The sequence below is a fragment of the Marmota flaviventris genome, chromosome 9 (assembly GCF_047511675.1).
Source record: "Marmota flaviventris isolate mMarFla1 chromosome 9, mMarFla1.hap1, whole genome shotgun sequence".
NCBI classification, from domain to species: domain Eukaryota; kingdom Metazoa; phylum Chordata; class Mammalia; order Rodentia; family Sciuridae; genus Marmota; species Marmota flaviventris.
This window is the reverse complement of record NC_092506.1, coordinates 65,100,932-65,115,311: the sequence shown is the minus strand read 5'-3', so window position 1 is coordinate 65,115,311 and position 14,380 is coordinate 65,100,932. Positions and strand designations below refer to the sequence as shown.

The window sequence follows — 14,380 nt, the reverse complement described above, 5'->3', positions numbered from 1 at the left end:
GTGCATCCCTCCTTTCTCTGCCAGGGCAGTGTCCAAGACCATCACTGCTTCCCCCAGTCCTGGGGAGGAGTCTTGTCCCCTTCTTCACCTCTTCCTCTCCAAGGAACCCCCTGTGGCATACCTTCACCTCAAAGAAGGCGGAGCCAAAGGTGGGCCACTTGAAGATGAGCCTCAGGAAGGCCAGCTTGGCCTCCTCCTTGGATTTCCCTGCGTGTTTGTTGAAGTAGGCGACGATGGACTGCAGGGAGAGGGGGGTCAGGATAGAAGGCTCACAGCTCCCTGCCTCCTGCCGTGACCATCGTCAGGACCAGAAGTAGGAAAGGCAGACCCGGGAGCCACTGGGGTCCCCCCATTATCCCAGCTCATGGACTTTTGATCTCCCTCCTCTCCCCAAGGCAGGCAGGCCAGAGGGGATCCAATAAAATCAGGTCACCCTGGTAACCAGGACAGGACAAATCACCACCATGGGGCCCCTGAATTCTTCCCATGGAAGATGAGAAGAGGCAGACTGGAGGGTGGCCTGATCACATCAGGAGCCACGAGAGGCACTCCCTAGGGTGCTGGCCAGCACCTGCCAACCTGCCCCCTGGGGTTCCTGGAGTCCACTTCAGGGGTCTCCCATTCCCACCGCCAGCTCCACGCTCACCCGCTTCCAGTCATCAGGCGAGATCTGCCGGATGAGGTCCTGGGGCACCAACTCTCTCAGCAGCTTGGGGATACTAGGGAAGTAGGACTTGTCCTCCTCAAACTTGACCCTGTAGATCAGTGCCCCCAACTGCAGCACCTCCTCCCGTGTGCACTTGTGGTAGCCTCGGAGATACTTGGGTAGCTCCTGCCAGAGACAGAGCCGGTCGCAGGTGTGGAGGGAGCTGGAGGAAGTGGACTCCTTCCCCACCACCCTAAGAAGGGGGCGCTCCTGCCTTACCCCCATATTTGGACCCACCATTTCTTCAGCCTCCACTGATCCTGTTTCCCTAGGGGAGATGTCATAGGACCAGGAGACAGCGAGTACGCCTCCAGGTTCGGTACTGTGTAGTTGGGAAGCACAGCCATACCAAAACACTGTCCCAGTTCCCCTTCTAACAGTCCAGTGAGAACAGAACTGCTTCAAAAGTGAAGTTCAGGGTGAAACTGAACTTCAGCTCTCCTCTCTAGGCCTGTCCTCTCTTCGAAGAGCCAGTCAGTTTGGCCTCCTCCCATTGTGTTCCTTTGGTCCTGATTTCTGCAGCGGCACCAGCCCTACCCCTTGAACTTCCAGACCCAGAACCAAAGCATCTGAGGAGGGAGAGTGGACCAAAAGCTGAGATGCAGCCTCTGAAGGGCCAGCACTGGAGCCTTAGGACTGTCCACCACACCTGGAGCCTTAGGACTGTCTTATCCACTGTGGGAAGAGCAGGGAATGAAGGATGGCCGGGAGATGCCCCACTGATCAGAGATGAGTCAACCACCATCTGTCCACTTCCCTGCCCACCCACACACCTACCGTCTACTCACCCATTTATGGGTCTACCTACCCATGCAGCCACCATCCCATCCACTTCCCCATCTGTCCATGCATCCACCCACCAATATCCACCCGTAAATTCATTCAGCACTCACCCTTCCACCCATCCATTCACTGAGTCACCAATTCACCCATTCAGCCACCCATCAGTCCAACGAACGCTTGTTGAGCATCTGCTATGAGTCAGGCCCTTTAAGCAACAACACTCACCCTACTCTCATGGAACTTGCAGTCTCAAGACAAGAGCAGGATTTAATACACACCAAACTGACGTATGGTTATAATCTGTGAAGGTACTGTTCACGGTGCTAGGAGAACATATAACAAAGTGATGTGATCCCACCGTGGGGACAGGGAATTCTTCAAGATAAGACATCTGAAAGCTCGGTCGGTAAGGGGAGGGATTGAGGGAAGAGTATTCCAGATGGGGTGACATGACAAAGGCTCTGCCAGACCTGAGACTCTGAAAAACTGTAGCTGCAGTGAATGGAGCCAAGGGGTGTCAAGTCCAAGAGGAGGCAGAGGTACCACCATGCAGGGCCCAGTCAGGCTTTGGGGTATACCTTAAGAGCAACCGGAGGCCCTGAAGAGGCCTGGAAAGCAGGAGGACTGTCTTGCGCACAGTGAACTGGGGGGAAACAAAACCAATGGGGGAGACCAGGGAGAGGCTGCGACCAGCCAAAGGAAGGAGGATGGTGACTGAGCCAGGTGGGCAGGTGGGGAGACCCAGTGGTGTCAGAGACAGTCCGGAGGTCAGATCATTAGGCAAGTGATTCAGAATGTGGGAGACAGGCAGTGGGAGAGGTCAAGGCTGACTCTTGGGTTTACACATTGCATTGGTGGAACTGGCAGGGAGAGGCAGATACCAGGTGCAAATGAGGGCAACCCTGCATCCCAGGCAGCGTGTCTCCACCAAGGCAACCCCCACCTCCTCCTCCTAGCAACCTGGTCTGTCTCTCCCACCAGAATGGTAAGCAGACCACAGCCCAGAAAGAGCACTGAACTGCAATCATGGAGCCCTGGGATCAAACCCCAGTCCTGTCTGCTGTGTGACCTTAACTACATCACTTGGCTTCTCTGAGTCTGTTTCTTTCTCTATAAAATAGAAACAACATGCCTACTTTTGGAGTTAACTGGAAAGGTGCCAGGTAAATATTAGAGGTCAACATGCAAGCTTCCCTCCTGACTCCCTGCATGCCTGTGCCAGAAAACATTTGCAGACTTGCCTAGAAGCACTGGACATGCTCTGTTGTAGCAGCAGAATCTTGAATTCAGAGAACAGGCAGGCACCGAAGGAGGGGCCTGAACAAGCAGGGAGCTCAGAGGAAGAGTGATCAAGCCATGACGGCTGGAAGATCAGGAGAGAGAGGGATCTGAAGTTAGGCCACTCCCTGGGCCCTGGGTCCCAGGAAGCCCTGTAAGGCCGGCTATTTCGGGCCCCTCACCTGGCAAGGCCCACAGGACTCTGCTTCACAAGTACAGCCAGACTGTAGCACAGTAGCCCCAGGAGCAGAGAGGCCCTGGGCAGCTCACCTGGTAATAGTGGAAGATGGAATCGGCCATGGGGTCCTTGCCCGGCACCGTGGTGGTCCACAGCTTCTTCATGAAGAACACCTGGTAGGTGAGCGAGGGCACGACCCCTGCAGCACAGGGCAGCCCGTCACCCCGAGTCCCAGCACTGAAGGGTCCGTCCCCCACCCAACCCAGCCCCAAAGGAGGCCCTTGCTTGGGCTCCACCCAGCGGGCCTCACAGCACAGCCCTGAGCAGCACCTGCCCTCTTCAGGCCTCAAGTGACCCCAGGACCCAGCCTCATTACCATCCTTGATGGGCCGTGCTTTCTTTATCCAGTCTGTCAGGTGTCGCACAAAGTCAAAGAAGAAGTCATTCTCTGGGACGCTGATGACCTAGGGACGTGGCCGTCGTAGTCCATTCATTTTAGTTAAAGCAATACTGCCTTTTCCGACTTTCCTACCCAAGGCCTCTTATCCAGAAAAACTCCACTCCCTGTATCAACCCTGCCCTGCCCCGACTGCCTGGTCAGCGTCTGAAGAACACAGCCCTCTTCCTGCTGAGGGACAGTCACCCCATCCACTGCCTAGGCCCAGGGGAACATGGCCACAAATGAGGCCCAGTCCCCCTGCCTTGAACCTTCCAGCTTCTCCCACAGGCTCTGAGCTCTCTGGATGCAGAACCTCATCAGGGTCATCTCTGGATCCTCAGTGTCTGGCACAGGGACAGTGGTGAGGTGAGAAGATAAATGTGGATGTACATAGATCCATTAGTGATCAACAGGAGAGAGCCCCCAGCTCTGCCTGAGATGGTCAGAAAGTCTTCCCATGGAAGGGGAACTGCAAGACCTCCACGGACACAGCTGGAGGGATGTGGGCTGTGCACCTGGATCTGAGTTCCTGATGTGTGACCTTGGATAAGTTACTTAACCTCTCTGAACTCTAGTTCTGGGATCTATTAGTCTATTTATCCTATCGACCCAAATGTGGACACCTATAAAAATTTTAAATATATAATTATATAATAAAATTATACTACTTAATGTTGATTAATGTTAATTATTATAATTATGTATAGGCTCTAGATTATGATTTTAATGACCCTGTGTCAATTTCATTGAAATATTGGCAGAGTGGAAAACTTGAGACTTCATGGGTTAAAGAGGGCTAATCATACTGCCCTTCAAGGGTTATTTCAGTGGTTAAATGGCCTCAGCATGGCAGCTGGTGTGTCCAGATCATAGACTGCCTGGGCAGATGGCCCCGGATGGTCTGAGGCCATGTGCGTTGGCTCCAAGGGAGAGGCTTTGGGGCAGCAGGGATGGCTGTAGGAAGGAGTGGGCAGAAGACACCTCCCCACGCGTTCCTGTGGTCCCAGAAAGTCTCACAGCATTTGGGCAGGCAGGTGACAGGAAGAGAGCCGACGACCCACCTTGTCTGCAATTTTGACAAAGAGGCTGAATCCCTCGGAGGACTTGAGGAGCAGCCGAGCGGCGATGTTCTGGCAGAAGTCCTTGGCCTTGGTGCTCGACTCCACCTCAAAGGCCTGAGAGGGGAGTGCTCACTTAGCACCTGCAGAGTGGGCCTGGCCTCTGGCTGCCCCTCTAGACCAAGCCCTGCCCTCCACAGGGCTTCCCCGGGGGTCCAGAGCTGGACATGGCATTTCAACAAAGGAAAAAGCAACTCCTTTTCAGTCCCTGGCTCTCTGGGAAGGACTTTCCGTGGCCTCCCAGCCCCAAGCCTGGCTGCAGGATCATGAGGGACAACAGAGCCAGGCCTCATGGATGGAGTGGACAGAGAGAGACCCGAGGAAGAGGAAAAGCAAATTCCAAAATGGGTGAGGGGACCGGAGAGTCTGGCAAAGGTCAGATGGAGAGAGCAGAGGGACTTGGGGATGGCTTCCACTAGAGGGGACAGACAGGAAAGGAATTTAGGAACTTCTTCTGTCCTTGCCCCTGGGACCCTGTTGTGACGTTTCTGAGTCTCTAGTCTCTAAACTCAGACAAGTTTTAAAACTTCTCTTCAAACTTAAATATTTAGACGTTGCACTCAGGTTCGTCTGAATGAGGCGCGTTGCTGAGACGGAGCAGGGAGTGGGGGTCTTGAGACAGCCTGACCGCGAATGTGACAAAGACAACAGGTCCCTTGGAAGACAGAACCAAGGTGGAGGGGACCCCGACCACATTATGTGAGGGGCAGGAAGGGGCTTTGGGGTCCTGCCGACAGGAAAGTGGGCTTGGGGCAGTGGGGAGTCCAGCCTGGCCTCATGCCCAGGAACAAAGCTGGGACCAGGGAAGTGGCCTGCTAGAGTCCAGCTCAGCAGGACAGAGTTTTCTCCAAGGCAGCTTCTCCTCAGAAGGAGGGACGGAGAACTGGGGCAAAGCCTTCTCTAAGAAACTGCTCTTACCCAGGGAGTCTGTGACATTGAAACTGAGCCCTGACTCCACCAAAGTGCAGGAGGATAAAGTGGCCCATGTTGGGGTGGCAGGTGAGAAGTCAAGGCCACCTTGTGTCAGCTGAGGGAACCCCACCCTCTCAGGGGATGGAACCCAGAGGCCAGAGGCCCTCACCTCATCAGTGTCATCAGGGAAGTAGACCTTGTGGAAAATCTGGGTGGTTTTGTGCTGGATGGCCTCCACCTCCACCAGGTGCGGAGGGTACTTCCGGGACCCATTTCTGAAAATGGGTAGGGAAGGGTCAGATCAGAAGAGGGACCAATGGGACCAGGGAACAGAGGAAACTTTGGAGACAAACTGGGGTCTGACCCTCCTCCTCATTTCCTACAGCAGAACCAGCCACTTCTTACATTCTTGAGTTCTTTATCTGGGAAATGTGATAACAGTGCCCAGGTGGCATAGGGCTTTAGAGGGCAAACAAAGTGCAGAGTGCCAGAGGGCTTTGTAGGGTCTTGAGTGTGACCCAGGGGTGCACGCCTGCTTGGCGCACTTAAAGGGATGCGCCAAGCACCTCTGAGCCACCAGACTCCCAAACTGTCCAGAGTGCGACTGTGGCTGGCATCTGAGGAGCTCAGGAACAGGTCCCCACAGCTGTGTGGTCATCCTCATCCTCAAGGGCTGGTCCCATGAACCCAGTGAGGCCGAGGACCAACCCAGTGCTGCTCCCTGTCCCTGGCAGCCCTTGTACCTCAGCGCTTTCTGGAGCCGCTGCAGGCAGTCGATGGCAAGCGGGCAATGCTTGCGGGACTGCAGGAAGCGCTGGACGTGGGGCAGGAGGATGTTGCTAGGTGGGAAGAGGCCGGTGCAGAGCCAGAGCAGCTCCCAGCCTCGCTCCTCGCTGTACCTGTGGGAGGAGGCCCCGTAGGAGTCACAGGGACCTGTGCAATCCCAGGGCCACACCCCCAGTTCCTCATCCCAAGGCCCAGCACCACCCACATCTCTGTAGCGGGATCCAGTTAGTGCCAATCACCCTGTGGCCGCCCACCCACGCCAGGCCTTGTGCTGTTACCAGTCCACATAGGGACCAGGGACCCCTGCCAGAGTGAAAACCCACTGTGGCCAGGGGCTCTGCTGGGGTCAGCTGAGGTTTCACTTTCACAGCAAGATTTTCCCCAGGAAGAGGAAACGAGCAATTTATACTGCGACTCCGGACTCGCCACACTGGGCACAGCACTGAGTTAGGCCAGCCCCCTACTTGGGACTGAGGCGGGAGGCTTGGAGGGCTTCGAGCAAGAAGGTGGCATTTGATCTGGGCTTTGAAGGCTGAAGCAAATTCTGACAGGCAAAGAAAGGAATGGAGGGCTTTCCTGCCAGCAGCCCAGCATGTACAAATGTCAGGTCGTGTGAAAGGTCTGTAGTTCCAGAGGGAATTTGTGCAAGAGATGGAGAGTGATGAGGCTGGGGAGGAAGGCGGGTGGGGTGATGGAACAGGGCAGGGCTTTCCTCAGTCTCTGAGGAAGAAGGAGGCTGACTTCCCTCTCCTGCCTCTGGCTGGCCCAGTGGGGAGAAGGTGACAGCCTCTGGGGCTGCCGACCGTGACCCATGAGCATTTTCAGCCACAGCTTCCAACTGACGGCCTTAGTCCAAGCCAGGACAGGACACTGGCTAAACCTGTAGGTCCAGCCATCCCCGGAGCCCCCGTGGCCTGCAGGCCTGGGGAAAGCCATCCACAGAGGCTCACACAGGTTCGAGAAGCAGCAGTTGGAGGGACTCATGCTGATCAACACAGAGGATAGACCAGGAGGGTACAGCCACCACTCCCCACCCCCGTCTTCCTTTCTCATTTTTTGCAGTGCTAGGAATGAACCCCGGGCCTCAAGCCCACTAGGCAAGCGCTGTGCCACTGAGCTAAACCCCCAGCCCCTACCTCCTGGTTCTTGAGGATTAACCTTTGGCTGCAGGCCAAGCTAGGCTGAGTGGCCTAGGAGTCAGCCTCTCCCTGCGTGCGAGGAAGCCGTGTTTCCAGGCAGAGCAGTGCTGCCCGCCCCACACCTGCTCACCTGATGTGGTTGTCCGTCAGCTGCTTCAGGATCTGCACGTATGCCTCATCCTTGAGGGGCTCAGCCTTCAGGGCCCCCTCAAAGATCTGGTCTGTGAGCTCGTTGACAGAGCGCATCCTCTTCGATGGGTAGTCACCCATGTACTTGAGAACAGGTGGGATTGTCAAGGAAGGGCTTGTGGCTGAGTGGGGCACACACTGGCCCGGAGGTAGAAGGCCACCCTCCCCCTGACCCTGGGCCTCAGACTACTAAGTTAGAAAACTGGATTGATCTGCCCACCCGCCACGGCTGCCTCACAGGCCACCCTTCCTCGGTCCCCAACCTCACAGCAGCCAGGATGGACTCCCCAAGTCACCAGTCTGGCTGTTCCATTCCCTGTCCAGGGGCTCCCCCTGGTCTCGGGACACAGCCCAAGTTTCTAAGTAGGGCTTGGAACCCTTCCCTTAGTCAGCCCACATCTTCCAGATGAGCTGAGTTACTTTGTGCCCTGTTTTGCCTCAGGACTTTTGTGCATTCTGCTCCCTCTGTCTGGGATGCTCCCCAGCTGTCTCCCCGTTGCCTACTAGGTCCTACTCAGCCTTCAGGTCTCAGCCTAGATGCCACATCCCAGCACTGGTTCCTGTTAGCACATCGCCCCCATGAGGCCAGGGGCTGGCTCTGGTCACGGCTCCATCTCCATGCCTGGCCTACAGCAGGCATGGCAAAGCTGCTCAGCCCCTGGCCAGAGCCCACAGGAGCCTCTGCCCTCCGTCCTCTCTCTCGTCCCCAGGAGCTGGCACCTAACTGAATGACAGGGTCAAAGGAGACAGTGGAAGAGATGGGGCCTTGCATACTGTAAGATGTGCCTCCACGTGTGCCCAGGACCCAGCCAGCCCTCAACAGGAAGGAGGTATCTAGCTGAAAAGTCTCCCTGCCCAGCATCCCCTACCCGACCTGTCCCCACCTGTCCCCACCCAGTGCACATGGATATCGATGAAGGCCATGCAGGCCTCCTGCGAGAGCTCCTCGCTACCCAGGATCTTCTTGAGCAGGGCCTGCTTGAGTGGCTCCCGTGTGTGGCTCCACAGCCGATCCTTGCCTCGGGCCTTGGACACCATGACACGGCTCAGCGTGTGCTTGGGTGGGGACCTGCCACAGCACAGGGACAGTCAGCAGCCATCCCATTGCAGGAAGCCTGGGGAGAACCCCAGTGGGGAGCACCCCAGCAGCCTGGAAGCCACGGGCAGGAGTAAGCAGTGCTGTCCCCACCCCGCTCTGCCACCAGAGATGTGCAGAAGCCACCTCCTGCAGAAAGCCTCTGCCCCCCGCCCACCAGGCCTCCTGGGCACAGTGCTGGGCTAGCAGAGCCAAAGCCCCCCACTTTCTTGCTGTCTCCCCACAGGATAGTGAGGCTGAAACAGGCACTGGTGTGTGACACTGAGGGCCAGGACATGCCTGGGAGGGCACAGTCCCCACCACCTCAAGGAAGGATGCCGTGCGCCTGCAGGGAAGCATCATTTCCGGGATGGAAACGGCCCTGCTGCTGACCCTGGCAGGCCCTGCTCACAGGCAGGCATGGCAAAGCTGCTCAGCCCCTGGCCAGAGCCCATAGGAGCCTCTGCCCACCGTCCTCTCTCTCGTCCCCAGGAGCTGGCACCTAAAGTAGTCGTAGGAGAACTCCTCCAGCGTGTAGGGCTTGGCGTGCACCTCGGGCTCTGCAGTTCGCAGCTGCAAGAGCCGGATGACGTCCTGCCTCTGGTCAGGCGTCATGGTGACCAGGGCCTACAGGTCGAGAGACAGGGAGCTCATGTCAGCCCTCAACTGGAACCACTGGGATAACATGGTAAAAGCCCAATGTCGGCAACCTGTGGCTGGGGACTGTCTCCACAGGTATAGACCCACTGTTTTCTGACCCCAAGTCCCCTTCCTTCCCCAAGGACCTCAGGTTACTTCGCCTTCATCCTGCGGGGCTCTAAGCTGCATCAGCCAGGCTCAGGAGCTGCCTGGGAAGGCGGGCTCTGCGTCCTCAGAGCAGAACTCTGAGGGTCTCTGGGAGAACAGGGCTCCCAGCCCAGCTGTGCCCACACTGCCTTTCAGACAGTGCAGGCTGACCCCTCCCGCTGGCCACTCTCCTCCCATCCCTGCTCCTTGCAGCTCCTCCTCTGATGTGCGCACTAGGCCCCTCCCTACCTGACACAGGTTGGAGTCTGTGGTGCCTCAGCCCCGCCCCCCACTGAGCATCTGGAGACCATTGATCTATCACAGTCCCTCACTCCACTTTACAGATAGGAGAGAGGACAGAGGGGTCTGAGGAGCCTCCCACCCACCTGCCACTGCCAGACCACATACCACGATCTCCTGTGGCGGCATGGTGACAGTGGGCATGACATACACACAGTCGGTTGGGAAGTCCCCATGCTGCTTGGTCCTCTCGTTGATGCCGTTGGCCCAGCCTGAGTTCATGACCTGCTCACCGGTGTCATGGTCCAGGATGATGAGGTCTCCCTTGGCGAAGCTGAGGAAGCCTGACTCCTCACCCGCTTTGGAGCAGAGGTGAGCGGGGGCAACATGGGGGCAGAGAGAGAGGGGCTGGGTTGGAACATCTTTATTTAGGTTGATGATCCATCAGCCACTCCTCCCCACTGAAGAACTGAGGCCCTGTCCCACTCATGTCTGCCCACCTGGCCACCTGGCCTCTACCTTGTCACAACCTTCTGCACAAAGACACCAGAGGGGGCCATACTCTTCTCTTGCTCAAAAACTTTCTGTGGCTCCCCATTACCCTTAGGAGAAGACCTACACTGCTGAGCCTGTTGGGAGCTGGCCTCCCTGACTCCTTCCACCTTGCTTTTTGCCCCCCGCCCCCGTCACACTCCAGTCACACCTAACTATGTGAAGTTCCCCAGGACACGCTGGCTTTCTCCTGCCTCTGCACGTGGTCCTCTGCCCTCTGCCCTCTGCCCCACACGCTCTGCTCACTCTGTGCCTCCTCCATGGATTCTGGGCTATATGGGGGCCTCTCCTCTGAGCACCCACAGCCCTGGGGCTTCTCTGGTCACTGTGCTGTCCCTGGGCCAGCATTCTGCCTCCCTCCCCACTGAAGGCAGGTCCAGGTCCACACTCTGCACAGGCCTAGGCAGCCCTGGAGGTGCTTGGCCAGTGTGGTTGTCATGCTGCTGTCATTGATGGCAGTGCGTATTTGGAGCGCATTGAGGGGACCCCTGATCAAATGTGGAGAAGGTGACAGGAGATAAGAATGGAGGACCAAGGGGTGGAGAGAAGAAGGCTCCTCTTGGGCAGAGGTGAAGGCAGTGTTCTGCCACCGGCCCGTTACCCGGGTTGGACAGGTTAAGACGGGTAACGCGGTCCTCGCAGCCTGGAGTGCAGGGCCGGGGCCAAGGTGTGGGGCCTGCCTAATGCCCCAGCTACCCACAGCAGCCACTCACCAGGGTTGGGGTTGTCCTGCAAGGCCACCACGTACTTAGACCTCTTCCGGAGCCCCTCCAGGAAGGTGACCACCAGGTCACGGATGTCCTCGGCGTTGTTGGATGTGAAGGTGTACTCATCCCCCTTGATGGTGGCCAGTGTGAAGCTGGGGGCTGTCAGTTTTGCTCCCCTGCAGGACCAACACGGAGAACAGGGCCCAGCCGGGGTCAGTCCTGCGCGGCCCGAGTGAGGTGCTACACAGCCCAGATCAGAGCAGCCCAGCGAGAGCAAGACACGGCACTCCCTGAAGGAGACCAAGCCCAGTATAGTCAGAGGGGCCCAGCCTCAGGGAGCCCAGCCAGAGCAAGGCCTGGTCCAGCAGGGGGAGATGTGGCCCAGGTCAGACGCATCTCAGAGCCCCTGCCAGCATCAGGCATGGCCAGGCGAGGCCCTGGCTGGCCTAGCCCTCTTGCCCTTTGCCTTTGCCAAATCTAAGTCCAACTTGCCCTTCAATTTGCAGCCTAAATACCACTTCCTCCGGGAAGTCCACCATACCCTCCCCCAGTCCTTATCACACTGTCCCTTCTCTACAGTGGCCTCTTTGATGTCTGTTTCCCTCTACTGAAGCTCTAAGAGGTCGAGGACCATCTGTCACCACTGAATCTGATGTGTTTAGCACGTGCCTGCTCAGAGCTGGATGTGACCACATCAGATGCAGCTCAGAAATATTCCTGCAAGCTCCATATTGGGGGAGGGGGCGCTGCACTGCTGGGAGAGGTGGTCTAATCCAGGAAACCGCCCCCACCGCCTGTGTGCAGGGCAACTTAAGGTTTACAAAGAGTTCCCCTATCATTTATTACTCCCTCCCTGTTATTGAAGGAAAATATCCAGAACCCTACTTTAGGAATGGGAACACAGAGGTGAACCCTGAAGCCCTCTTGCACACACTGACCTGCCTCTGACTGTCCTTTTACCCTGCTGAGGCCACCTCAGAGCCACCTTTACCATCCATGAGGCCCCTTGTGGGAGGGGCCTGAGGGCTGCGTAGCGCAGCACAAACAGCTCGGCTGTGTGAAGCCAGGACAGGCCACTGTGCCTGTGCCCCCCACAACCCGTGATGCCCTGTACCCCCTCCTTCCCTGCAGGTCCATCTGTGCTCCACGTGCTCCTCCTCACCTGCTGCTGGACACAGCCATGATCTCTGGGAAGGACAGCTCCAAAAGTACCTGCTCCTGCTCATCCACAAAATAGATGCCTGTCCAGTTGACAGCCACAATGACATCATTCTTAGGGAGATTGGGACCTGTGACAGTGACAGAGACACTTGGAAGGTGGCCTCCCCACTCCTGGATCCAGCCCCTCCTGATTATCATAACTGTCAAGGAGGCGACTAGGACCGAAGTATAATGATTCCCATTTTGTGAGCAAGAAAACTGCGGCTCAGAGAGCACAGCGGCTCAACAAGCCAAAACCCAAGGTGCAGTAACCATATTTGGAGATAAGGTGCAGGGAAGAGAGTGCTGGGTCAGGAAACCCGGCTTCAGTCATATCTGCCATGGTCTCTGTGCAGCTCTGGACAAGTCCTTTCCTGCACCAAGGTGGAATGTGGGGTTGGACAACAGAGCCCCACGGCTCCCTGTGGCCCTAACATCTGATGATTCTGTGAAGCCCAGCATCAGCACAGGGCCTGGCACAGAGCAGACGCCCAGTAACGATGGCCCAAGGATGGCTGAGCAAAGGGCCTGGGCAATTGGCACAACCTTGCCCACACTCAGCTTCGGGGAGACAGCTTAGCACAGCTGGCCCACCGTGGGGTGCTTTAATGATTGCAGTCCTCATCCAGTTGTTCAACCCAGCACACCATGAGCATCTACTATGTGTCATGGAGTCACTGTTGGACTGCAGGGTGACAGAGCAACTCTGCAGCATGATCTAAAAAGAGCAGGCACCCTGCAGGCAGGAGTCCGCTGACGGGGAGCTGGGCTAAGTTCCCCTCTCTGCTGTGAACTGAGAGACTGGGAGACCAGGGGTTACCTGAGAACTTATAGGCTTCATAAAACCTGGAGAATAGCAAGGGCCACTTGAAGCGGGCATAATTGACCACATCCTCTTTGACCTTCTGGGCATCCGTTCTCCTTTGGGCATAAATCCCCTGGAGAGGACAGAGAGGGAAAGAAGGTAGAAGACAGTATATAAGTTCTAGAAATCATACATCCCTGCCGCTAGTCAGGGGTGGCCCAGGTGTCCTCCTGTGCATTCCTGATGGCCTCACCCTGTTCCTGATGGCCTCACCCTGTTCCTGATGGCCTCACCCTGTTCCACAGCAGCCCACACCACCCCCAGTTGATATCAGTGAGCCCTTGTGTGGATTCATACTGCCTCTGTGCAGGTCCTGGGACACAGAGAAAACATGGGTGCCACCCCCAGGGAGTTCCCAGTTCAGCAGAAACTGGGTAGGTCCAGGCCTTAGAAAGGTCAGGTACAGAGGAAGGATTACAGACCAGAGGTAAGGGCAACAGCAAGGGGACTGCAATGGCCCTGGCAAGGAACAAAAGCACTAGTGCTTTGTTACTCCAAACACGTCCCCCCGGGCCCTTGTGAGACCTCCGTGCATTGAGGTGGAATTAGAAGGATCAGAATGAACTCATGGTTTTGACAATATGTAGACACAGACAAGGATAAAGATAATGGTGTGTGCCAGCTCAGACTGCCCCATTTCCATCTTGGAGAAGGTCAGACCTTGGAAGAGTGAGCACTCAGGGTGACGTGCTTGACATTGACACTGCAATGAATCTCAAAATGTTCAGAAAAATAATATGTAGGTATGCAGAGAGAGAGAGAATCACAAAGCAAAGGTGGCTTAGTCCAGATGAAATGTGCATAACAGGTCTAGTTTTTGAACTTGCAACTTCTCTGGAAGTTTGCAATTATTTCAGAATGAGATTTTTTTTTAGTTGTTGATGGACCTTTATTTTATTTATTTGTATGTGGTGCTGAGAATCGAACACAGTGCCTCACGCATGCTAGGCAAGCACATTACCACTGAGCCACAACCCCAGCCCCCAGAATGAGATGTCTTTAAAATACCTCTCTCAGTTTTAGTTTGAATTGTGTCCACCACCCCCACCCCGCCAACAAATTCATGTGTTGAAGTCCTAAACCCCCTGGTAACCATATTTGGAGATAAGGTCTCTTGGAAGTTAAAATGCCATCAGAAGTTAAAATGCCATCTTTAGGGTGGATCCTACTCCAATGACTGATGTCCTTATAAGAAGAGGAAACTGACACAGACCTGCATGAGCATAGAGGAAAGACCATGTGGAGACAGATGGAGAAGATGCCCTCTGTGGGCAAGGAGAGGCCTCCATAGAAACCAACTCTGCCAACACCCCAGTCCGCACTTCCACTCTGGAACAGAGGTGTAAACATCTGTCCTTTCAGCCCCGGGCCTGTACTGCTTCACTAAAACAGCTCCAGCCAACTAACAGCCTTCCCACCCCACAAGA

The 14,380-nt window shown here is 56.1% G+C and overlaps 1 protein-coding gene across 4 annotated transcripts in view; it reads right to left on the bottom strand.

The window, feature by feature from the left end:
• Nucleotides 1-14,380, bottom strand: part of Myo7a (myosin VIIA) — a 73,970-nt gene that overhangs the window by 4,846 nt on the left and 54,744 nt on the right. For 3 of the 4 annotated variants that reach the window (XM_071616517.1, XM_071616518.1, XM_071616520.1), the window contains 14 exons: nucleotides 12,909-13,026; nucleotides 12,051-12,177; nucleotides 10,895-11,064; nucleotides 9,798-9,988; nucleotides 9,106-9,230; nucleotides 8,440-8,597; nucleotides 7,470-7,623; nucleotides 6,158-6,313; nucleotides 5,584-5,689; nucleotides 4,446-4,559; nucleotides 3,322-3,409; nucleotides 3,038-3,144; nucleotides 647-832; nucleotides 122-238 (listed from right to left, as the gene is read on the bottom strand). In XM_071616517.1, the coding sequence (XP_071472618.1) occupies nucleotides 122-238; nucleotides 647-832; nucleotides 3,038-3,144; nucleotides 3,322-3,409; nucleotides 4,446-4,559; nucleotides 5,584-5,689; nucleotides 6,158-6,313; nucleotides 7,470-7,623; nucleotides 8,440-8,597; nucleotides 9,106-9,230; nucleotides 9,798-9,988; nucleotides 10,895-11,064; nucleotides 12,051-12,177; nucleotides 12,909-13,026 (1,917 nt within the window). Of the gene's footprint in view, nucleotides 1-121; nucleotides 239-646; nucleotides 833-3,037; nucleotides 3,145-3,321; nucleotides 3,410-4,445; nucleotides 4,560-5,583; nucleotides 5,690-6,157; nucleotides 6,314-7,469; nucleotides 7,624-8,439; nucleotides 8,598-9,105; nucleotides 9,231-9,797; nucleotides 9,989-10,894; nucleotides 11,179-12,050; nucleotides 12,178-12,908; nucleotides 13,027-14,380 lie in introns of all 4 variants that reach the window. The other variant, XM_027942585.2, reaches the window with a different exon arrangement.